Below are 16,808 nucleotides of genomic sequence, written 5' to 3' on the forward strand. Positions count from 1 at the left end.
TCTTTTCCTGCCCTGTACATATTTCCTCACCAAGATGTTGAAGCTGCAGAGTGAGGTAAAGCAGCAGGGCTGCTATATTTAACCAAGCAACACAAACCACAAAAGGCTAATGAAACAAACCAATTTTTTGTGCATTTTCCTGTTGTTTACATTGCTCCAAATTTTGCTACCCTAACCCATGTTAATATGCAACTCCATTTTATTTTATTTCCCTGGTCTTTTTTTCAAAAGACCTGCACAATGATGGATTTGATGCACACCTCAGCTCTTGCTAAGCTTGAATTGCATCTCTCAAGCTCAGGAGTGCTGTGGTTTGTTAACTTGCAGTGCCACCTAGCACAAAACCCTCACATTATTACTTTCTGTAGTTTCACAAAGGACAGCTCAAAGCTTTTGCATTAAAAAAAAAAGAATAAACTTATGCTTGGATTATTCTAAGGACCTAATGCAAAGTTTTGTTTTGAACAGTTAAGTTTTTATTAGAAAATGCAATCCCATGACATCGAGGGCAAAGGCCAAGATCTTGCCCTGACCTCATCCCTCCTGATAACAGAGCCCAGCCACGCTCAGAGCCCCCTGGCCAAAGCAGCTTCTCTTCATTCACAATGTCCACACACCCCAACCTTTCACCAGTGCTTTGGCAGCAAAACAAATCATGAAGTTTTAGTGCTTCTCTTAGAATTTTTAAGTAGAATTTCTCCCAGTGAACATAGAAACCACTACATGTTTGGAATTCAAGAATTAAAGCACGTCAAAACAAAAGATAAGCCAGCAATAATAAGAATGGTTTGGGCTTAGTTATGATTTTATGATCCTTGATTGTTCAGCCTCTCTTCAAAGAGTCCAGCACTGCCAAGAACTGCACTGCCAGGAGAACACGTAGGCAAAACAATCTTGGAACAAGGGAATACACTTCACACACAATTTCTACACACAGATTTAGAATCAAAGAGTTTTTCCCTTCTCGCCAAATCCTTGGGTTCACCTTGCTTGGAATGACTGAAAGGAATCCCTTTGTGAGGGCAGAGGGACGTGTGACACAGCACTCACTGCGGGTATTACAGAATTACTGCTACTGCTGCCTTTTCCATTTCAGTTTCTTCTTGACATCAGAACGAAGAAAGAAAAATTTCAACCCAGGTCAGGCATTTCAAACAAATCCCCCTGGTTTCTAATTCCCAAGAGAGGAAACCCCAGAATCCAGACATTGTGACTGAGCTGTGCCTCCACAACCCAATGACTCTTGGGCACGCACCACAAACACTGAAGTTGACTTTAAGTCCTGGCCTTTCATGTTTTCATTGTCCTCTAAAGCGCAGGATCTGACTCTCTGTTTACAAATTCACTGCTGTTCCTTCACGAGACTGCCCTTGCTAGAACCATGGCACGTTATAATGCAGCTGGGAGTGTGGCTGTTCTCAAATTTACTTTACCAAAACACACCTTTTCAACTACTAATTATAATGGCACTCTTCCTTTTTTTTCCCCCGGTACAATGTGAAGATTAGTCATGACAGGTGTTTTTTTTTCCTCCTCAGGAAGAAATCCATACCTTAATTAATATAAGGAGATAATTACTATGCTGAGGTGATGAGGCCTCAAGCAGCTCTGTTGAGAAGCTATTTATTTCTCTTTCTTTTCATTCAGTTAAGTACAGACACTCCCCAGATGTGCAGAGCTCTTCATGCCAGCGAGGAAATCCAACTGGGGAGGTGCCACTGCCACAGCAACAGGGAGAAAAGTCAGGAAACAGGTCTTTGTCCTTGCAGGAGGGAGGATAAACACCTATTTTTTTCCTCTCTCACCTCCTCATTATCGCTCAAACTCTGAAATCTTCTAAGCACTGATAAAAGCATTTTCTGTCTGTTTTACCAACTTTCCGGGGTCAAACTTATGCCTTATTAACAGTTAACCTCAGTTTCTCTATTCAAGCTGGGGAATCCACTGCTTTGCCATCCAACAAATGAGGATGGATGGCTCTGGAAGTTTTTAACACCCTGGTGCTCTTCTAGTCCATAAATACACACGGCTTCTACAGAGAACTGAAAGGTGTTGACCACCATGGTCTCATTAGTGCTGTCCTGGCAATTCCCTGGGACAGATTAATAGTGCTACAGACCAGCTAGAGATTAACAGTAATTATTTTTTATTCATTTCATGCACTGTTTCAATTTGTTAAGCAGTCCAGAGACTGAGTAATAACATGATTCCCCTGTTTTGTTGTTTTCCAGGTTACAATTGCTAATTAGGATATTCTCAATCATCACGTGCACAAGTCAGTAGTTATGCCAAGCTTTTACTATTAAATCATAACCAAGGAACACATTTCTTTCCACTTTCATGGACAGATTTACATATTTATAAAAATAATCAGACAGCTACAAAAATAAGCATTTTTCTTAGGAAAAAAAGGTTACATAAAAAAGCAGTATGGTATCTGGTTTTTCCATGTGATATAGCCATTACACAGAGGAGATGGAACCCTACAGAACTTACTCTGAAAATACGTGGGTTTTTTCACCATTTAAAATTCTAGTACTGAGGAAACGTTGAGTCAATTTTAGCGGCCCAAGCCATGAGCCCCCCTTTAATATCCTTAGCTGACACAGCACCAAATTCTTTGGCAGGTAACTCCTGCAGAATTTTTACAGCCTTCTGGGAATCATTTCCTAACTTGCAAACAACGTATACAGGGAGAGACATTTGGCCATCAGTTCTCTGCTTTTCTTCGCAAATTCTTTTTTGTAAACGCTGCAGAGATTCTTCATCTTTCTCCTCCAGCTTCCTCAGCGGGATGTGGAGAGCGTGCTGCAGGCGGCAGATCTCCACCTCCACCTGCGGCCGGACATCCAGCAGCACGTGCGGGACCCGCGCATCCAGCAGCTCCTTGTACTGCCGCACGGAGATCCTGTCCCCGCCGGGCAGCAGCTGCAGAGTCCTGCACTTGTCCGTGGCAGAGGAGCCGCAGAACGCCTCGTAATCCTGCAGGCGGGTGATGCTGGGGTTGTCCCCGCACACGGCACAGTCCGCTTTCTTCGGCCGCAGCTTGATGTTGCGGAACGTCCCCTCGAGGGCATCGAACATCAGCATGTAGCGGTGGAAGGAGCAGCCCATGCCCGAGGCGATCTTGAGCACCTCCAGCGCCTGCAGGCAGCCGATGATGCCGGGGACGACGCCGAGCACGCCGCCATCGGCGCAGTTGGTGACGGCGTCGGGCGGCGGCGGCTCGGGGAACAGGCAGCGGTAGCAGGGCCCGCCGCCGTAGTTGTACACCACGAGCTGCCCCTCGAGGCGCAGGGCGCTGCCGGACACCAGCGGCTTGCCGGCCAGCACGCAGGCATCGCTGACCAGGTAGCGGGTGGGGACGTTGTCGGAGCAGTCGGCCACGATGTCGTACTGGCGCACGAGGCGCAGCGCGGAGCGCGGCCGCAGCGCCCCGCGGTACGGCACGTACTGCACGGCCGAGTTGAGCCGCCGCAGCGCCGCGGCCGCCGAGCGCGCCTTGGGCCGCCCGCGCCGCGCCTCGCCGTGCAGCACCTGCCGCTGCAGGTTGCTCGTCTCCACCACGTCGTGATCCACCAGCCCCAGGCGGCCCACGCCGGCCGCCGCCAGGTACTGCGCCAGCGGACAGCCCAGCCCGCCGCAGCCCACCACGAGCACGGAGCTCCGCGCCAGGCGCAGCTGCCCGCGCACGCCCAGCTCGGGCAGCACCAGCTGCCGGCTGTACCGCAGGATCTCCGCCGCGCTCAGCGCCGACCGCGCCGGCAGCGGCGGCAGCTCCGCGGGGAAGCCGAGGGCTCCCTCCTCCTCCTCCTCCTCCTCCTCGTCATCATCCTCATCCTCCTCGTCGGCATCCCCCGAGTCCCCCCGCGCCAGCTCGGCCGCCAGCCGCTCCCGCAGCCCGCGGGCTCCGTCCTCATCCTCGGCATCCCCCGCGTGCCCCCGCGCCGGCTCGGCCGCCAGCCGCTCCCGCAGCCCGCGGGCTCCGTCCTCATCCTCGGCATCCCCCGCGTGCCCCCGCGCCGGCTCGGCCGCCGAGGGCTGCCGCACGCCGCAGGCTCCCTCGTCCCGCTCCCGCTCTCCGTCCTCCTCCTGCTCGGCCGTGTCCCCCCGCGCCAGCTCGGCCGCCAGCCGCTCGCGCAGCCCGCGCAGCTCGCGCTCCCGCCGGCGGATCTCGGCCCGCAGCCGCGCCGCCGCTGCCCCCGCCATGGCCGCCGCCGCCGCCGCCGCCGGCCCCGCCGCTTCCGGCGCGGCGCCGCGTCACTGCCGCCATGGCGGCGCGGGGCCCCGGCCGCGTCTCCGTGCTGCTGCCCACCTACAACGAGCGCGACAACCTGCCCCTCGTCGTGTGGCTGCTGGCGCGCACCTTCAGCGACAGGTACCGCGGGCACCGCAGCCGGGCGCAGAGCCGCGGGGGGCCGGGGCGCGGAGCGGGAGGAACGCTCCCGGTGCGGGCAGGGTTGCGGGGTGGCGGCTGTGTCTGTAGGGCTGGGAGTGATCCGACCATAAAGTGACCCAGGTGTTCCTGTGTCACACGGCGCTCGGCTGGGAATGCCTCCCAGAACGTCCCGTCCCAGCCGTGCCCCATGCCCAGCACAGGGCCCTCAGTGCCGCCTCCAGCCCTTCCCGGGACACCTGCAGGGGTGGGCACTCCGAACCTGCCTGGGCAGCGCCGCCTGCTCATGGGGAAATCGTTCTCCTTTCAGTGGGATCGACTTTGAAATTATCATCGTAGATGATGGAAGCCCGGATGGGACACAGGAAGTTGCTCAGCAACTGGAAAAAATATATGGATCAGATAAAATAGTGAGTTGTGTATTGGGTAATTTTTTTTTCTATCTTTTTTGTATTGGAAAGTACTGTAAGTCCTTGGGAGCTGGGAGGGATTCCCTGGATTCTGCCCTTTCTTCACATCCTTACACAAGTTGTTGTACACTTGAGACAAGTGTAAGCTCAGGATAGTTCATTCTGACCAAACATGCAAGATCATGAATTGTTTGCAAAGCGTTGCCAATCCTTGGTGCGTTGCTGTGTGCTCCTGAGCAATGACTGGTGAGTGTTGCTGTACTTGGTGCAGGCCTGAGGGAAAGATGGGCTTTGCATAAGATTTAATTTCATTTTAATTGACTGCAGGAGTAAGGAAATTGGAAAGATGAAAGCTGGGCTGGGTTTATGATTTATTTTTAATATGTCTCATTGCATTCCTCAATAACAGGAGTTTTTGGGGTTTTTTAATCTATGTAATATATTATTGCATAACGCTTAATTATATACAAGATGCTGTCATTTACTTAGTGGCAGTCAGATACTTTTTCAGTCTGTTACTGCATAAATGCCAAGATTTTCAAAGTATTTCTGGACTAAGTTGCATTTATGAAGATTGTTTTAAGGAAAAAATATATAAGAAATAACAGAGTCTTTTTTAAAACTGTGAAGCAAGTAATTTATCTGTTTTTTATATCTCCTGTAGCTTCTGAGACCCAGAGCAAGGAAGTTGGGCCTGGGTAAGTCCTTTTTAAACTCTGATCAGTAAAAGTAAATAAAAGAATCTGCTGTATACTTTGATTGATCCAGTGTATTAAGGTCCAGAAAAAAAATCACAGTAAAGCCCAAAAGCAGAAACACATTTTCATCCAGTTGTTTGTAAGCAAACAAGCTTAAAAAATGCACATAAAAATCCCAGTGTGTTTCTAAAAGGTTTCCCAGAGCCTCGGACCAGCTCCTGGGTGGTGCCCTGCACCCACGGAGCCCAGGATGGGGCTGTGAAGGATCGGTGATGATTTGGAGCCCAGTCTGTTTCCTCAGGCTCCGGGGTGCAGGCGGTGCTTTCACAAATGTCAGTGTGCAAGACATCTCAAGTAGTGGCCCATCCTCCAGTGAAGTTTCTCTGTGCATTTCTGTGTTAAAAGAGTGAGGGCAATTGTTTCTGTGTCCATCAGGCACTGCTTACATTCATGGAATGAAGTATGCCACTGGGAATTTCATCGTCATTATGGATGCTGACCTCTCCCACCACGTAAGGCTGCGTTCCGTGTACTGTGGGCACAGTCTCTTGTAACTCAGTTCTCAGTGCTTGCTCTTATTTTACCCCCGCCCTTTCTTCTGACCTGTCTTTCTTTCATTTCAGCCAAAATTTATTCCTGAGTTTATCAGGTAGGTGCCGATTATAGTATGGAAGTTGATCTTTATAAATTATTTATGAGGCAGCCTATGAAATTCTATGCCATAGTGGGTAAAAGATAATGATTAGATTCCCTGAAGTAGCTCTTCATAAGAGAACAATCAACAGGTGTTTGAATAATGCTCATAGCCACCCTAACTATTGCTTTCCTCTCTTCTTATTTGTTCAGAAGTTTGTAAAATACAGGTTTTGTACTGAAAGAGTGATTGTTCTTGCTTTGAAATTTGAACTTTGAAACATTCCTCCAGTTTTTCTGATAAAACCAATTGTTTATAGAAAGCAGCAAGAAGGCAATTTTGATATTGTATCTGGAACAAGATATAAAGGAAATGGAGGAGTGTATGGCTGGGATTTGAAAAGAAAGTTAATCAGGTTAGTACTTTTCAGCTCTTCACACAGAAATTTGTTACTTGCAAATAATAATTCCAAGTACTCTGAACTCAGAACTGCTGTACCTGCTGGGCACTGCAGAGTCACACTAAATACCAGAAGCACCCGCCACTGGCCAGTTCTTTGGTTCAAATCCACCAAGAAGGACTGGAATGACACAGGTGGGCTTGGAAAATGGGTTGGAACAGTGGCCTCAGGCTGGGACACACATCCAGCTCCACCAGCCAGGGAACAAGCTGCCTCTGAGACCTGGCAGGTGTGAGGGACACCCTCAGCCTGCACAGCTGGAATGCTCCTGGCCCTCCCAGAGAACAGGCAGACGTTCACGTTGATTTATTTATCCTGCAAAGAGACTGGAGCACAAGCTGTGTTACAGTCTGATCTGCAGGTGGATTTGGATTGTTCCTGGTGTTTAGGGCTGGAGTAAGTGCCCATCTTTTTGTACTAAACACCTCTGACATCGATGTTTTCTTTCACAGTCGTGGAGCCAATTTTCTGACTCAGGTCTTGCTGAGACCAGGGGCATCGGATCTAACAGGGAGTTTCAGGTAGGGGTCTGCAATTCCTAACGTTTATTGGAAGTTCAGAAACTGCTGCACAAGGAACTGGAGTAAGAACAGATGTTCTTTTCTGAGGACTGTGAAATCTGTTTGGAAAGGGTGGAAGTGGATTAGATTGCAAGAACTGCTGCTCCCATGACCTCGTTAGGGAGTTTTATAAATAGTAATGAGCTGAGTGATTGCAGTTCAGATTCCTACACACTGTCTGGATTTCTAAATTCCAGCAATTGGGCTTCAGGCTTTATTTCCTTTGGAATTGTTTACAGGTTGTACAGAAAAGAAGTCTTACAGAAGCTGATGGAGAAGTGTGTTTCTAAAGGATACGTCTTCCAGATGGAGATGATTGTCCGGGCTAGGCAGCTGGGATTCACCGTTGGAGAGGTATGGGGCAGGCTGGGAGAAGTGCACTGGGCCTCCCTCCCAAGGGACACACAGACACCTCACTTCTGGGTACTTCCAAGAAGCAGCCAGGATTTTCAATTTAATAGAGAAGTTACATGTGTAGAGTTCTATTTTTCCAGCTTTGTCAGGTGAGTGCCAGACCTGACGTGCAGTTATTTATTCCCCTGGCTTCTCAGATCCTTCCTCTCTTCCTGTTGCCATTCCTTCGGCAGCACACAATTTTACAAGGTTCTTCAAAGGAGGGAAAGAAGTCAAAATACACCACAAAGCTGCTCTGAGCCTTTTCTTCCCTGCTTCCTATTGTACAGACATCTCAAGTTTTTACAAATAATTTCATTTTTCCAGCAGCCTGATTCTATTTCAGATTTGTTCTCTGTCAACTATCACCTTGTTATTTTCCAACTTTCACAACTTTCAGCTCTCACAACTTTCTGCTTCTAAACTCCATGAATGTGCTGTCTACAGTCAGTGAAAAAACCCCATGCAATTGTTAGATTCTCTGTCTCCAGCAGTCTGCTGCCTTTTTTATTTCATTGAATTGCTCTTGCTGCATCTTTAAAGATGCTTCACTGGGAATCTCTCTGCAGGAGAATTTCAGAGCCAGTTCTTCATCCTCGTTTCCAGGACTATGAATTGTCAGAGAATTCTGGTGCTTGTACTTCTCTCTCTAAACTTCATGTGTGGCACTTCTCCGTCGACACAGGGTAGAGCATTTCCTCCCAACAAGCAGCTCTTTTCTCCCACCTTTTTTGCTTGTGGAACAGCATCCCAGGGAAAAATATTTCTTCAGCAAAGCTGAGAATTGAGATTGAGCTGTGCCAGTTTAAAAGGAGTAAATGGCTGATGAGAACTGACACAGGCTGTACCTGAAGAGCTGCATGCACATCTCTCCTGTTCTGCTGTCCTTCACCAGGTGTGCAGTGTCCTCCAGCACATGGAATAGAGCCCTGGGAAATGCTGCCTGTGAGGCCAGTGAGGGAACCTCTTGTGCAAGGAAGGCAGAGGTACAGAAACAACTCAGTGCTCAATTCCTGTGCTGAAGGGTAACACTGGAGTCCCCTCATTAGATGAGATATTAACTGTTCTTCATCCTGGTCAGGAAATGCCATCCTGCCATCCTGCCCTGGCTCCATACTCAGTGACTTCTGCCCATTTCCTGTAGCCCAGCTGAGTGAAGTTGCCAGGATTGTCGTTGGGATCATCAAGGTGACACTGCTGAGACAGCAGAGTCATTGCTGAGTCTCTCTGCCTGCCTTTCTGGGCATCTTCTTCCCGTCTTGTCCTGGGCTCTTTTCTGTCTTGGCCTGACCTGCTGGAATTGTGAGAGACCCTCTGGCACATGTGCAAGGGGCTGGGTGTTTGTGTGTTCCTCTTGCCACTGCCACTCTTGACACTGCCAGTGAAACACCAAGCCAATTTTTTAGTGCCTATTGCAATTGCAATTCTTTATTTTAGTTCCTGAAGTATTTCAGTTTTGCAGACAAACATTATGGAAATGGTTGACAATTCTAACATGGGGTTGGCAGAATGTCCTGTCACATGTCCCTTGTGTGTGCTCGGAAGAGTGAAAGCAAAACATTCCCAACATCTCATGAGCAGTGAGTTCATCTGGACAGTGTCACTTTGTGAAGGAGACCAAAATTAATGTGTTAAATGCCCATAAATGCTGCAAATAATCTATAAAATGGCCAAAGGCTGATAAAAACAGGTCTTGTCATGGACTGATAAAAATAGGCACTGCCATGTTCTGAAGTCATCTCCCAGGCAGGGTGAGGTTGAGCTGTTCTGTGCTGGGGGCAGATTTGTGCTTCCTGAGGCACTGACTCAAAGGCTCTGAGTCTGGCTGACAAGGAAATGCTGCAGGCTTTGTGAGCTGTTAGTTTGCTCTGCCTGGCTGGATCATCCAGCCATGAGTAATGTCTTTGGATCAGCTTGAAAGGTGATAAACCAGGTAATTCCATGCTCCCCAGCTATGGGGCACCGCTAAAGGCCCCGGTGAGAGCTGCCACAAAGGAGCCAGCCTGGTGCTTGCCTCCTCCCCGTGCCTGAACAAGCTCCAGCTCAAAGGCCCTTCTTTTGTCCCCAGAATTTCTGATGGTTTCGATTTTGAACCTCAAAACCAATTCTGCTTGTTTCAACAGGTTCCCATCTCGTTTGTGGACCGTGTCTATGGAGAATCCAAACTGGGAGGCAATGAAATTGTCTCCTTCCTAAAGGGGCTCTTGACCTTGTTTGCTACAACCTGAGAGTTCATCCTAAAGTAATTGCTAGACAAACATTTTCTGATGTCTGTGTAGATTTAAACATAATGGCAAAAGCTTGATAATTTGTGTGGTGGCCAGAAGACCTGCTATGACCTAACAATTAAACAGCCACCAACAATAAATCAAACATTCTGCAGCCCAGAATGCTCCTTCCGACAGAAATGGACTGTATGTTAAACTAAAAATTAATAAAAGCTAATGCTTTTCTATTTTTGTAAGAATAATTGTCTTAATAAAGAACACAAAGCTAAATGATCTTTTGCACTTGGAAATGAATCATTATTCAGCAGAACCTAAGGATAATTTTGAAATAAAGCCGAGCAAGGACAAAAAAAACCTGGAATGTGTCCTGTCTTTGTCCTGTGGTTTGTAGATATTAATTTAAAAGATACTAATGAGTGTCCTTTCTTTCCCTCAGCACATGTACACATTGTCATGAAGCAGCTCCAAAGAACTGCTCATGGCTGGGGCAGTTTAAGAGGAAATCAAAGTTCAGTGTTTGTGCCTTGACTGGGAAGAAGGAATATCCTTTGGATAGGAAAGGGAACCATATGTGTGGAATACTTTTGTATTCTGTGTGTTTGTCCAAAAGCAGACGAGTCTCTTTCCTTCCCTTCTTTATAAACTAAACCTATTTAGAGTCTGTGAAATGGGACCTCACCAGGTTTAGGGGAACAGAAGACCCCATTCACTCAGGGAAGACACTGCAGATTTTTCCCTTATGTCAAGTACCAGTTAGCAAGGTAAGTCTGTATTTGCTCCAGATCCTGAGGGAGGAAGTACAGACAGAGCAATGCAAGTTTTTGTTTCATGGCCAGAACTCAGAAATTATGAAGCTCTTGTAATTAAATTGCATTTGGGACGAGAATGAGATTATTCCAGTAACGGCTTTATATATATATATATATATAAAAAATATGTCCTTTTTTTTTTTTGTGGATACCTGTGGAATTTGTGGACACCTGGATCAGAAAATTAATGGTGTGACAGGGGAAGCAACAAGTATCTTAAAAATGCTGCTTGTTTTGCTCATGTTTGTCTACATTCCTTTAGCACACTAGGTGTTAATGTTAGAAAAAAATTTAGAAAGTCTGTAGATAAATGATAAATTTATATTTCACAGTCATTTCATTGATAAAAATAATTCAACAAAACTTGCAATAAAGGTTATTTTCTAGTGGACTGCTTTGGATCTAGTCCTCTGTTCTCTAGTGGGGTAGTACAGATTCTGATAGCTTCTCCTTTGCTGACTGTCCAAAGCAAATGCTACAGATGGAATTTGCTTTAAAATAATAAAAGATGCAGGTTTTGAATCCTCATGTAACTGGATCACAATGACTGAACTGTATATTTTGTGACATTTGCCCGGACTTTTCCAGAAAATTACATACAATTTCATTTGCTGCAGACTAATCAGAGCAATAATATATACAGAAATACATTTCTGGATTTAAGGCCCAGTGAAATATGCAGTTAATAGGTTTTATCTATTTATATCTCATTTGGAGATTTAATGGCAAAAAGCATTATTTTAAGTTAAAAATAGTTACACAGTTTTTAATGACCAAATAATGAGGGTTTAGATATTTTTTTTTAATCTACATAATGCAGATCATTTGCTGGAATGCAAATTAAGCCTCATGAAGTTAATCTTTTCCTCATTTTTATGTAGGGATATATAACTGAAGTCCAGTGTATGAATTATTCATCATCTGACTGCTGTGAATTGGCGTTCAGCTTTTAGAAGGTTCATGGCTACTTTTTTAATGATGAAAATTACCTGGTAAAATTCCTTCATTTATTGATGAGATCACGTTTGGAGGAAGGTGCTTTCACACACCAGTCAGGGTCATAGTACAGGAGTATTTTGTGTGCTGCAGTCTGTGAAAGATTGAAATGTGACAGGGCAACAGTCAGGTTTTAGGTAAATAGGTGAAATTTCTCACTATGCTTAAAGGTAATGGATTTATCAGGAAAAAAAGTGCTATAAAGGAATAAACCCAAGAGCTCCATGGCATCAGGACATGGGCAGACAGCACAAGAGTGCCTGAAAGAAGGAAAACTGATCTCAGTCTGCACCCACCTGCTTGCAGGAAGCCCCTCTGAAGGAACTAATCCATGGATCCCATGGGCAGGGGAAGCATTAGGAACATCCAGGCTTTCCTGCCTTGGTGGGATCTACACACACACATTTCACCACACACACCACGGAAACCATTTGGCTTTTCCTAGCAAAAGAAAGTCTTGTGATCTTGCTGTTCTCAAAATGTTAGTAACAGACTATAGTGGAACAGCACTTCTATAATCTTTGGGGATCAGGTGCTGGAACTCCATATAATGTCTTAAATATTCATGTACTAGGGATTTATATAGTGGCATTTTAATTCTCAGTTCCTTAATACCATTGCAATACTCTCCTTGCCTTGTTTTGGCCACCACAAAACACTGACTTGACATTTACTGAGAATTTTTCATTTTATGTCCTTGGCTTTACAGTTCCACTTAAATCAGCTTTTCTTAATTACATCCATATTCATTTCCTATGAAGGCACAAATACTCTGCTAAGGCACTTTCTCTATTATCCTTTCTCAGGAATCTGTGTCTGCAAGCACTCAATCATCTGGCAGGAGCAGGAGCTTTAATTGCTGCCTGGCTGCCAGCAGTTCAGAGCAGGGCTGGAGCTGGGCATGTTTCATGCATGGGGAGAAGGTAACTCAGGTTTGGCACCGTGACTTCCCTGGCCCTGAGCAGATTTAGGGGGTCAGGCACAAGCCCCAGCAGTCCAGTCACTCTGACACAGAGGATGCTGAAGCTGGGACAACCACTCAGAGCCCAAGGCCTGGCTTATTGGTGTTCTGGGATGTGAATCCAGAGTCAGTCCCAGACCCCTAGCTGCTCTCTTTGGTGAGGATTTGTCTGCTCTGAGCTTCAAGGGAGTCAGCTTCACTTTTGCTTTGGGTTTTTGACAAAATCTGAGGCTTTAACCTCAGCCTGCAACGAAGATGAACCTCACTGCCAAGATAAACACTATAATCAAACAGATTTTCCAGTGGACTATGTAGAAATCCAACTGCAAGGCTCCACAACCTTCTGCATATCAACAGTAAAAAATAATGATGACTAATGAATAATATTTATTTGAGGGTCTATCAGGATCCCAAGTACAAGCCGGGATTGGAATCTTGGCAGAAATGAATTCAGTGACAGATTGCCTGCTGAGTTCAGTGCAGGGATGACTTCACAACACATTTCAGTGGCTGGCATTCCAGAGCTGAGGCAAATGCTGCTAGCAGGATCAGCAGGAGCAGGGGGTGTGCAGGGGACAGGACTGCTTATCAAACTCTTCCTTGCTTTAGAACATGTTTATTACCTCCCCTGTGCTGCAGGAGACATGGGCAAAGAAAGTAACTAGTGCCAAGCACAGCAACTTTGAGCATCTTCTCCTCCTCTGTTCCTGCCACATTTTACCCTCTCTCTCCAGGCATTGTGGCAATTAAAAACTTTCTTATAGACTGGTTGTTACTGTTCAGGAGGAAATGTATTGGAACCAGAAAAATGAATTGCACCTTTTAATCCAAAACTAGGTCTGAAAACTCAGCCATTGAGAGGGATTTCAACAAAGCAGAGAGCACAAAATGGGAAGTTATCCCTGCAAGGTGGTGGCACTGACTGTTCAACAGAAACTGGCACCAATGCTGGCAGGTGATGAAGTGTCTGATCAGCACAGGAGCTGGGTGGCTTAGTGGGTCTTAAAGATCATTGTGAGACCAGTGGTCCTAATGCTGATTAACTTACTTGTATTTATTAAATAATGAATTATGTTGTGTGTAAAACCATCAATAGTTGTCTTAATTATTTTGTATTTGAATCAAACCCAAGCATGACACTGCTCCTGAGCTGGTACTAGAATGAATCTGGGCACAGTTTTGACCTGAAGCAGCAGCACAACGCATGTGCAATTAAACCTATTCAGCTTGGGAGTGCTAATTGTCTCCCCTCTGGTGTGAAGTGTTTCGTCTCTTACAATGCAGTGATTTTACTGATTTTTCCAGTGGCTGTATTGTGAGAAACAATACCCACTTCTGCAATAGAAAAAGTAGATTAAGACTATTAGCATCAACTTCTGTTTCATTTTGTTCACTCTGTACACACAGGAGAAAAATGATGTCAAGACTCCTTTTCTCCTTCTTCCCCACTGCTTGAATTTTAGCTTTACCATCAATCTTTCCACACAAACTTTGTAAATTCTCATCTTTCTTCCCCAGCTCTCTGTTGACAGCTGTCACACTGCAAACCGCCCCAAGAACCCTCCTGAGCTGAATGAGAACAAGATCTTGTCCATCATTCAGGACTGCTTTCACACCCTCTCAGCCTTCCCCCCATTTTCTCAGCCCTGTCACTGCAGATTTTACCCCGAGGCAGGCAGTGGCTCCCTTCTGCTCCAGCTTCTGCTGCCACATCTCCTTTCCCTCCTCTTCTCTCCCCTACCCTAAAATCCTCTGCCTGCACTACCCCTCTTGTGCACTGAGTGAGTATTTCTGCCTCCCGACACTCTCCTTTCTATCTGGGTCTAATTCTATCCCCTCCCATGCCAAATTCCAGTTCCTAAACTCTTCACAAATGGTTTTCCATACTGTAATCATGGGCTGAGTACCAACACCATGGCTGGGAGTGTTCCCAGCTGGAAACTCCTTGATACTGCTGCTCTGGGGGAACTCTCTAGCCACCTCTATTTCCATCCCAACCTTATCTTACCTTGTCTTCTGATAAGTATATTCAGCAAGATAGAAATTTACTCAGATACCTTCACTTGCTCCCAGAATTCAGGGCAGGGAATGATGCCCAACAGCCTGTTCAGTTCTCCTGTCTGGATCCCAAGTCTCTGTGTTTGAGCTGTTGTGTCCTTTGCACAGATCTTTGTGTTGTGTTCACTCCCTCCAGTATCTCTCAGATATCATTTCTGTCTCCAGCTGCATTGTCACGTCCCACTACACTCAGTTCCTCCAACCTTCAGACACTTCTGCCTACTCAAATCCAGCCCTTAGAGCAGGTCTGTGGGTTGTTCTTCTGGAGCTGTTGTATTTTTTTATATTAAGTGATGGCTAAAAAGTGGTCAGTGGAAAGGCACAAATTGAATAGTGTTGAAATAGGAAGGTGCTCAGGTTTGGGGCTGTGTATCTTAGGCAGGAGCAGACTGGCTCAAGCAGCCATGAAGTTAATTGAGAGTTTCTGAATATGGTCCTGGCTTAGTGACGTTTCAGAATGTTTCCCAACATGCTTCAATAACATGCTTCAATAATTGTGCCATCAGAGAAAAAATATCTACTCTTGGAAGGCAAAATTATGTTGTTATAGGAAAACCAAACCAGCTCTTTTTGCTTTCCTTCCTTGAGACAGATGCCACACATGTCTCAGGGAGCTCTCAAAGTACCTCAGTTCTTTCTTTAACACCAAAGCACCAGCTTTGGTTTCCAAGTTTTGTGTATTTCCTGGTTTTTAAATTTACATTTCCATGTAAAAAGATTTTGTGGCTTCCTGACTCTTATGACCACTGATGTGAAGATGCCATGGGAGCACCCAGCGAAACCCAGGTGTGACTTGCAGCCACAAGCAGGGGATTTCTATGTCCCACTGAGCCAGAAAGTCTCAAAGCAGCCTCAGAGACACAATAAAATGTCACTAAATTCTTCATAAACACTACTTAAGTGGATTGTGATAAACAGCATATACAGATTGTCAGGACACCAGTCACCTGAAAATGCAGGAGATCCTTAAGTTACATGAAGTCTAAAGAATTGGTGACAACTTTTCTCTGCTTCTATACTTCAGGCAAGGAATCAAATTTCCTTTCTGGCATTGTGAGGTTGAACTCCAGTGTGTCACTGAACCAGAGAGGGTGTGAACACTGACGATGGAGGGAATTTCACTTTACTTCCTCCTCCAACTGCTTGTGTCTTTCTGAAGTAACAAAAGCCTGTCACTCCTAGAGGGTTTTTTTTTAGAATTCATCCTCGTTTGTTAAAGAGATCTTGAGCAGTGCCACGATCCACAAGTGGGGTCTTGTCCTGATCCAATGTTCCTGCTGCGAAGTGGGATGTCCAGTGGCTCTGCACAGCTGTGTGTGACCACACGTGCACAGGGCTCACTAGAAAGATCACAGCCCCGCCTCTGGGGCTTGTTCTCAGGGTGTTAACCCCAAGTGTGAAGGCACACGGAGGGATTCTTGGGGCTATCCTGTGCAGGGCCAGCAGCTGGACTCGATGGTCCTGGTGGGTGCCTTCCAGCTCAGCGTATTCTGTGGTTCTGTGACGAATTCGGATTTCAGAGCGCGGCAGCGCGTAAATCACACAGCTCCTGTGTGATTCCCTAGCAGTGCCGCTGTCCCAGCCCGTGGCAAGTTTGCCAAAGGCTGTCCCAGCGAGGCTCCCCCATGGCCATCGCCTCACACGACGCCTCCTTCCCTCCCCGGGCTTGGGCCGCAGCAGCCCGGCCAGGCTGGATGGGCACAACCCAGAGGGACGCGATGGCTCAGCCGGTGCCACCTCCCTGCTCCGCCAGGGCCACCCCAGAGCACGTGCCACAGGACTAGCCCAGACTGTTCTGGAATCCGACCCCACAGCCTCTCTGGCCTCTGCTCAGGGCTGGCACTGCCCAGGGCAGCAGCTCTGCCTCCTGTGCAGGGGGAATTGCTGGGCTCAGGCCCTGCCCGTGGCTCTGGTGCCACTGCTGGACCCCGGAGCAGAGCCTGGGCCTGCTCTGCCCCTCCCTGCACACAGGGACAGCCAGGGACGGACTGGGACACACAGACAGGGACAGCCAGGGACGGACTGGGACAGCCAGGGCTGAGGGCCCCTCTCACTGGGGCTCCTCACCAGGCTGGGCAGCCCCAGCTCCCTCAGCCTCTCCTGGGCACGGAGACGCTCCAGGCCCTTCAGCATCCTCTCAACCTGCGACGGATGGTGACGGCGCGCCCGGGCCGCCTCGAGGCCGGGGCGGCAGGGCAGGCCGTG

General features: G+C 47.1%; 2 protein-coding genes and 1 long non-coding RNA gene across 3 annotated transcripts; 1 reads left to right on the top strand and 2 right to left on the bottom strand.

Moving 5' to 3' along the window:
- Positions 1 to 2,123: 2,123 nt before the first annotated feature.
- MOCS3 (molybdenum cofactor synthesis 3) lies at positions 2,124 to 4,209 on the bottom strand. The gene has a single exon (XM_053958954.1). It carries the CDS (start codon positions 4,207 to 4,209, stop codon positions 2,533 to 2,535), a length of 1,677 nt encoding a protein of 558 aa, XP_053814929.1. The 3' UTR covers positions 2,124 to 2,532.
- A 35-nt stretch (positions 4,210 to 4,244) lies between these two features.
- DPM1 (dolichyl-phosphate mannosyltransferase subunit 1, catalytic) lies at positions 4,245 to 10,052 on the top strand. The gene is made up of 9 exons (XM_053958598.1): positions 4,245 to 4,378; positions 4,707 to 4,806; positions 5,471 to 5,504; positions 5,940 to 6,016; positions 6,128 to 6,153; positions 6,458 to 6,553; positions 7,051 to 7,119; positions 7,398 to 7,512; positions 9,675 to 10,052. Exons 1-9 carry the CDS (start codon positions 4,272 to 4,274, stop codon positions 9,777 to 9,779), a joined length of 729 nt encoding a protein of 242 aa, XP_053814573.1. The 5' UTR covers positions 4,245 to 4,271; the 3' UTR covers positions 9,780 to 10,052.
- A 2,860-nt stretch (positions 10,053 to 12,912) lies between these two features.
- Positions 12,913 to 16,807, bottom strand: LOC128796697 (uncharacterized). Its single transcript, XR_008433865.1, has 2 exons — positions 14,603 to 16,807; positions 12,913 to 13,880 (listed from the first exon to the last, which is right to left on the bottom strand). It is a non-coding gene; the product is annotated as an uncharacterized LOC128796697 (long non-coding RNA).
- Between the last annotated feature and the right edge of the window lies 1 nt (position 16,808).

Source organism: Vidua chalybeata, chromosome 17 (genome assembly GCF_026979565.1).
Source record: "Vidua chalybeata isolate OUT-0048 chromosome 17, bVidCha1 merged haplotype, whole genome shotgun sequence".
In the NCBI taxonomy this organism is placed as follows: domain Eukaryota; kingdom Metazoa; phylum Chordata; class Aves; order Passeriformes; family Viduidae; genus Vidua; species Vidua chalybeata.

Coding starts and splice junctions, on each gene's coding strand:
- DPM1 (XM_053958598.1), top strand. CDS start 4,272: ATGGCGGCGCGGGGCCCCGGCCGCGTCTCCGTGCTGCTGCCCACCTAC. Junction 7,120..7,397: donor GATCTAACAGGGAGTTTCAG/GTAGGGGTCTGC, acceptor AATTGTTTACAG/GTTGTACAGAAAAGAAGTCT. Junction 7,513..9,674: donor TGGGATTCACCGTTGGAGAG/GTATGGGGCAGG, acceptor TTGTTTCAACAG/GTTCCCATCTCGTTTGTGGA.
- MOCS3 (XM_053958954.1), bottom strand. CDS start 4,209: ATGGCGGGGGCAGCGGCGGCGCGGCTGCGGGCCGAGATCCGCCGGCGG.